A 7993-nucleotide genomic window follows, 5' to 3' on the forward strand; every position below is an offset into this window, starting at 1 on the left:
ATTTAATAATCATGACTTTACCATCATTGTCTAACCTTTCGCTATAGAGCTCAATTCCATTAATGAATTGTTTGGTGGCATCCTCGCTCCCATCCATGTTAGGCAATATAAAAGCTGCAGTTTTTATGTCAAATCTTTCCGTTATGTTTGTTGCTGGAATGATATCTATAACACTACTAACTTCATTTGTTTGCGATTGCCCGATCTCCTTTTTATCTACATTTCCTAACCTACTTGCTGTGATATTTTTTACTTTTCCTAACAAAACTTCCCGACATACATTTATATTTGGAGTTATCTCCCTATCTGAATTATGGTGCGCAGTTTTGTGAAAACTAATTTTGAGCTGCTTAAACTTGTCATCAATTATATCTAATTCATTTCATAGTCGAGAAGCCGATCAGGCAAGCGCTTTGGCTTGAACCCTTTGATATCGTTAGGCAGTTTGTGGGGTTTACCCAGATACCGTGGTCTGTAATTTCATCCTCCTCCACCATGGGCTTTCGCTTGTCTTATTCCAAGCGTCTCCATCCATCTCTGTCGAGCCCGCCTTGCTAGAAGGATGTTGAGGGACGTGATGCCAGTGCTTTTGGCCACACCAAGGATGGGTTCTGGGCCCATTGATGGGTTCGCCGATCCCAGTCTGGCGAATGAGTCCACTTCGTCGTTGCCTTTGTTGCCCGAGTGACCGGGCATCCAAACAAGCTGGATATTGCAGCCATCACTCATCAGATTTTGAAGGACCCTCTTACACTCCAGCATACGTTTTTAGCAGTTGTAGCTTGAATGGCAGCTCTACTGTCTGAGCAGAACAGTGTTCCTGTGGCGTCAATTATGTATTGCACGTCCGCATTCCATCACATCGAATATCTCGGCTTGGAAGACGGTAGCGTGTTCCCCAAGCGAAAAAGATTCGCTTATTTTGGGGTGCCGCCGCAGAAACCTGTACCGGTCAAGCCATTTCTCCTAGAACCTTTTGTGTACCAGGTGGCTCCATTATTCAATATAGTGGACTTGGAACCATTCCACTGCTCACTATTAGTGATGTGTTGGACATTCATCTGTGGCCTGCGCCCAGATTTTTACATGGCAAATTGATTCAGCCCGCAGTTCTTTGTGGATGTTCAGCTTGTAGGTTGTTCTCATGGCTTCGAATTGTATCGCAAGATCCAGGGGTGGAAGGTCTAGTAAGACCTCAAGAGTACTAGTTGAGACCGTACGCTTGGATCGTACATGTACAGTCAAAGATTCTTCTGCATGCCCAGAGAGCGCTTGTGGTCTAATTCATTTAAATATTTATTAACTCGCTCAAGATTTTCTATTCGCTCTTGAGGTAATTTTACTTTTCAATTTTACAAGAATTTCTTTAAATTTTGAAGTCGTGAGAAACAATGAATTAATAAAATGGCCTCATCTTACTTTTAGCTGGTCCACACTATATTTTCATTTGGTAATCATACGCAATTGTCTATTGACCCCATACAACAATTCACTAACACTAAACGAGTTCTTAACTTCGGAAAATTTCTCGTCTTATTTAAAGTTCCAAAGACTTTTTAGATCAACGCCAGCCTACTAATTTGAGAATATCTATCGCAGATATGCCGTTGTGTCCATCAGCTACAAACTGCCACTATTTCCACTTTGTGCTATAATAACTTCCTCTTTCAGCTGAGTTTTACCCATTTTCTTAAAATTGAATTCTAGTTTTGAAGTTTTTGAAAATGAATTAACTAACTATACTATCCAACACTTATGCACTGGCAGGATAGCTATGCACTATTCTACTTTTAGTTGTTGATATGCATTGATCTATTCTGCTGAAATCCCTCTCGAGTCGACTGAGCGCTTGACAAACTTCAAATGGGACATGGGTTTTCCATTTTTGTTCTTTGTTATGGATTTTTATAAAATATATGAATTTATTCAGAACATCTCCACACCCCAAAAAAATAGAACAATATAATTGTTCTTCCTTTTTTGTAGTCAATCGATTTATTTATACCAATTCTTGGTTTTTTTATTGGGACAGGTGTGCCAATGCCCATGAGGTTAATTTTGCTAGTATAGTACCTGTCTGTATTCATGTGATATCCTTCAGCACCTGGTGAGTTGTTCAACAGATTATTTTATAGATGCAGAGGAATTCTGATACTGTACTGGTACATATCCAGTTTCTGAATCTGCTAAAACGTATATTCGTATTCCCCATTTAGTAGGCTTATTGGGATTGTATGTTATGAAACTAATATTGCCTTTGAATTTGACAATAGATTCATCGGCACATATATTTTGCACTGGTATAAAAAATTCTGCGAATGTTGCATTTAGATATTCCAAAACAGAACTGACCCGTTGAATCCTAGTTCTTAAATCTCTTCTTAGCTGATCTACTGTTTTCAAATGCAGCATCCAGAACAATTGATGAAATCTTTTTCTAGTGAACACATTTGGAAAGAAAGATATTTTTGTATTGTAACTTGTTGACCAGTATCTTGGAAATTTGGCAAAATGATGGTACTCATATCAAGATTACTCCGATAAAGGCCCAAAATTCCTCCGTGTTAATGTCGCGCCATGAATGCCATATTTGATTCAGAGTTTTTGTTCGTAATTTATTGGTGGCGTATATATTCGTCTCTGATTCAATTTCGTCCACCAACTTTTCTGTAAAATACAGTTTGAAAAATTCTACAGTTCATCGTTGGAGTCTTAAGTTGAAACTGATATCACCATTGGATTTTTCATCCAAGAAAATCCCTCATCACAGATTTTGCAGCCAAATCGCGGAACAAAATTCAACGACTCCCCCTCAGCCGGTCCTGATGAAACTTTCGAACTCAATTTTGACCACTAACACCTGGTTTTGGAAAATTTTTATCCTCGAAACCGTTCTCCTGGCTGAATTTTACACCCCTTCCTCACAAATTTCCATGCAAATCGGAGCATCTTGAAAATTTGCTCGGTTTTGAAGATGTCGTAGAAAAAAAAATAAAAAACCTCGTATAGAGAATCAAAAATATTCAGATAGATTTTGACCCTCCCAAAAAAATCTTGAGGTGAGAAGGGGTGGTCCCCCCTTTAAAAATTTATTTGATCACTTAACTGGTGATACTTTGTAATAGACGGCACAAATTATTTGGACAAAAAAATTATGCCCCCCTCCCCAAGCAAAGTTTGCCTCCCTACCATATCGAAAATAAGAAACATAACTTTCTTAATATGCGAGGTATGGAAAATATGCAAGATACCAAAAAAGTTGGAAAAATTAAATCACGTACATAGGCTTATAGATATTACACCTATTACACATGATTATCCTCGAAATTTCGCGAATTCGAATTAGAAAAATCACGAAAACTTTTTGTGACCAGTTTGTATATGACCTCCTATCGATTGATACATATAACTTTACGCGAAATTTTGAGGTTAGAATTTTTTTCTCACCTCGGTACCTATATACAAGATACGCATATACCTAAAAACACCACTACCAACCCCCCTGATGCAATTCGGGGCCACTATTACACGGGGGGGGGGGGGGGGTAGTGGGGGTGGATCCTAAAAATATTTCAAGCCAAATTCAATTATAAGTACTCAAAATCCGGAAGATCTTCCAAAAATTACTGCTCCAGGTTCAATATTTAGCGATTCCTGGACCCATCCCAAAGTGGAGGGAATTTAGTGTTTCCACATATCAATGGTATCTATGGTATGTCAAGGTACTTCGCGTTGGCATAGTGACGTCCCAAAATTCCGAAAAAAACAAATTTTTCAGTTTACTTCAGAATTTTTTCACACGAATTTCGCCCCCCATATTTTTTTGGCTTCAAAACGTACTTTCCATTTTTGCGCTATCATGTAAGGTAAAAAAGTTGCACACCCTCAAGTGTGGTAATCTGAAAATTCCGACTATTTGGCTCCACCTAAACCCCCCAAAAAGGGAAGCAATCGCAAAAACTCTGATATCTTTGAAATGATAAAAATCAGGTTTCCCACGCTGAGCTATAGATTTCTCAAAATTCGAACAAAAATGTTTGGGGAATTCACCTGAGAGGGGTCATTTTTTTTTCGTTACGGCGTTGACTCATAGAGATTTGTTTTTGAGTTCTAAAGACGGAGCCTCTGTCCAAATTCAATTCTCTATCCATCCATATAAATATTTGTGTCAGCAAGTACCTCTAAAAAATCGGTCAGTCAGTGGTGCTTCTTCTTCCTCTGAATCCGATTCAATAATTTGATTTTTTCTTTTTTCTCACTATTATAACGTCACTATCTGTCCCAAAGTCAACAACTAGTAAAATTTCATTCAAATCATCTACATGCAATACAAAATCTAGTTTGTCTTCCAGATCACTTATTTCACAAGTATCATCAAAATTTTCGCCTTCCATCTTCACTACACGAGGGGTTTTAACGTAATAATTACGAAACGAAACAAAATAAAGCACTCACTATTGTATAAACATAAAATGCAGATAATACACATTGGAAAGCTTTTGATTATCTAAGAATTAAGAGCGCTGAGTGAAATAAACAAGCGGGTCGCAAATGCGGCGACAACGGATTTATTCCTAACAATGAAATGTCGAAAAAGGGGCGACAACGGAGTGTAAAGGTTAGCCCAAAAATACCACAATCAAATTGATAGTTGACATTGCTTATTGAGAAATCGTTGCCAATCACCTTTAAACACCTCCTGTAAATATTTCTTGCGATAGAAACAATAATGCAATGCTGGCATTTTTACTCAGTATTTCAATGTTCAGTAAACTGTATTGTATACTATCACACAACGATTTTTCCTAACAGCACTTTCTACTGTTTCATTTTTGTTCATCACTAGTATTTGAAGATGTTGATGGAAAATAATGTTTATCTAAGTTGCTGTCATCTGTGCCAGATTCTTCATTGTGCAAGTCATATTTTCTCTTGTTGATATATTTGTGATCTCTCTTGTATTGCAGTACTATCACCAATTTGTTACTTATAGAAGGCAAAATTATTTCATTTATATGGGAATGAATTTAATGTTCTTATAACGCCTATTCTATGACTACTTAAGGGCTAATAAAAATTATTATTATTTACGGTGTCAATATCTTACTGCTAAAAAAATTTAAGATACAAAATAATACAATATTCTTTGAGGATTAATACGTGGAGATCACCTTCAACGGTCACAGATTTAGAACTAGACTTCTCAACACGATTCAATGCAGCCAACAATATTCTACCTGATCTACTATTTACATTCATTATTTACTAATTAATTTCAACACATTTGGCACACTGTACCTTTATTTTTATTTGAGATTATACTAAAAAACTGCTAAATCGGCAAAATTTGTATTAATAATACCAATCACCGACAACAAGTCAAAGGACAAGTAAAAATAACTAATGGTGGACTTGAGTGGAATGAAATTTTTCCTGTTTCAGGCAGTGCTGAAGATAAATTATTAGAACGCAGGCAAAATTGCGAATTTTGCTTGCTGAGTAAATTTTGTCAGTCTATAGATCAACTAATTTCAACACTATTGGTCTGACTTTTGCCAGAACAATGACAATGTGTAATAAATAATATAGTACATTTATTACATAATTATTAAATATTTCAGTACAAAAATGACATAATAAATAAAATGATTAACTTAAACATTATAATTTCAATGCATCTTGCAATTTCTTTCTTGCAAGTGTTACCCTCTCTTCTTGCCTCTTGATATCATCATCTGAAATATTTACAGCATGAACCAATGGTTGTTTAGGATCGAGAAAGACTCCTGGATTTTTCTCCAGAAGTACTTTAGTACTAGTTTGACCTGTAACTGGTTGAGAAGATACATGCAGAGCTGTGGCAACACTTTGAATTATTGTATCTTCTGTGACATTTGGTCCCACTGGCTTTAGTCCTAAACAAAGATAATGTCATATACATAAAGTAATACATAAGAGCAACCAAACTTTTAAATAAATTATTTTATGTTATTGAAAAATTGACCACATTAATTTTTAAGCTGATACCAATGAATTGTCACAATCCTTGTGACACTTTTTTATAGTGGATATATAAAAAGTTGTATTTTTACAATATTAAGAAAATAGTGAATTTGCTTTATATGTTGATAATTATATAAGTTAAAATGATGCAAAACACCTATAGAAATATAAATATTTCAGCTTATGAATACACTGTTGCCATAGCAGTTGTAGAACTATGTTTGCCACAAGTTCAAGTGGTAGTTTGCTTTGGAGAGGCATAATCTACTGTTACACTTTGCCAGTAGACATAATTAGTACAATAGTCTAGATACTCTACAATATCAGAATCAACATCTTCAGTTTGTTCAATAACACTGAAACTAGGATGAACATCAATAAGGCAATATTTAATTTAGTGATAATTCATGATTGTTCCATTTTAGGGACTACTGCTATAGTAGAGTGTATTGACTTTGTAGCGACTGATGGTACCCAATGGAACAATGTAAGAGTATCAAGTTATGGAAGAGGAAGCATTATGGTTCTGATGATAGTCTGGAGGGCTGCATGGAGTTAGTTGTGATTCAGTAACTTGCAGCGGTTTATTGCATTACAAATATGTTAAGACAATATATGGTAACATATGAACTCTTTTTAGGAGAACTTTTTTTATTGTAGATGTGACTAGAATAGTACAAAAGTACTTACATAAAGTAGAAACTCTAGATTGATGCCCAAGAAGTACTAAATGTAAGTATTGTCCAATAATTGAGTTTCCACGTAGTTACATTTTTGAATGTAACTACTTATACATGCAATTTCCCATGTGAAAAGCCTTCTCAAATATTTGATTTTGTATTTTTAGATGTATTGTATTTTATGATATTCCCTGTGTTAAGAGAGTACCCACATTACTGTTTCATAGTTATAAAGCGCATATTTTAATTAGAAAAGTTTCATTTTCCATGTAAGTTAGGTAAACATTTTTTAATTTCAACAATACCTATCTAATAAACATTCTAAGAAAAAATCTCAAAATTTAGTATTAATAATTAATGTGAAGCAAAAATGAATAGAAGGAAATTTTTTTGTACCTAGAACTTATGAAAGCATATAGTCACAATCAAATATTTATAACTATATGAGAATAAAAAATATTTCTCTTTAAACAAAAATAGAAACTTCATTTACCTATATTGCCTTTATAACCACTACTAACCTTTAGGTAATTCCATTGCTTCAAACTCAAAACCATCCATGTCACAGGCTCTTAAGCCTTCTAATCTTTTCTCCCATATTAATTGTTTGGGCTTTTCTTGATTGCCATTTTTATAATCATTCTTAACTTTACTTTCCTGTAATTTGTACACTGTTACTGGTTGTTTGAAAATACTAGCCGTCTGCCTTATAGGAGGAACAAGTGAACCGTCATTTCTGACTCCTCTTCCATAATATAAATCAACTTTGCCCACAGTTATACCCGTTTTACGTAAAACATCGTCTCTTTGCCATCGTTTGGGAACTTGAGCACACTCATATTTAGTTTTTTCAATAGTAATACTAGCCATTAGTATTGATTTTAGTAAAAAGATTAAAATGAGTCCCAATAATGTGTCTTGTTATATACTGAATATTACTATGAACTAAGACAAATGAGCGTTTTTGTTTATATTATATCAAAAATATAGTGGTTACATACCCTGGTATATTCTGTTGGTTAAGTACTCATTAGTGTGCATAAATACAAACCACAGAATTAAATACATAGGAAGTGTCAATGTCAAACTATTTTCATGAAATTATAGGAATACGGTGTACCGTAGTTCAAATAACTTACTAAACTACGAAGAAAATATGTCTTAACAATTCCCGCAAATATAGCAGAATAGAACAAATTCTGTAGAAAACTAAAAAAATGAAACTTTAAATATCATATGTTGATTTAATCAACATCCAGAATTACTCTCAGGGTATGATATGTGTAGTGAAATAGTTGGTGTATAGAACG

At 34.7% G+C, this 7993-nt stretch overlaps 1 protein-coding gene across 1 annotated transcript; it reads right to left on the minus strand.

The window, feature by feature from the left end:
• Nucleotides 1-5333: 5333 nt before the first annotated feature.
• LOC130897844 (methyl-CpG-binding domain protein 2) lies at nt 5334-7729 on the minus strand. The gene is made up of 2 exons (XM_057806768.1): nt 7205-7729; nt 5334-5915 (listed from the first exon to the last, which is right to left on the minus strand). The coding sequence occupies exons 1-2, from the start codon at nt 7551-7553 to the stop codon at nt 5662-5664; spliced, it is 603 nt and encodes a 200-aa protein (XP_057662751.1). The 5' UTR covers nt 7554-7729; the 3' UTR covers nt 5334-5661.
• Between the last annotated feature and the right edge of the window lie 264 nt (nt 7730-7993).

Source organism: Diorhabda carinulata, chromosome 9, assembly GCF_026250575.1.
Source record: "Diorhabda carinulata isolate Delta chromosome 9, icDioCari1.1, whole genome shotgun sequence".
Classification (NCBI taxonomy): domain Eukaryota; kingdom Metazoa; phylum Arthropoda; class Insecta; order Coleoptera; family Chrysomelidae; genus Diorhabda; species Diorhabda carinulata.

Coding starts and splice junctions, on each gene's coding strand:
- LOC130897844 (XM_057806768.1), bottom strand. CDS start 7,553: ATGGCTAGTATTACTATTGAAAAAACTAAATATGAGTGTGCTCAAGTT. Junction 5,916..7,204: donor AGCAATGGAATTACCTAAAG/GTTAGTAGTGGT, acceptor ATCTTTGTTTAG/GACTAAAGCCAGTGGGACCA.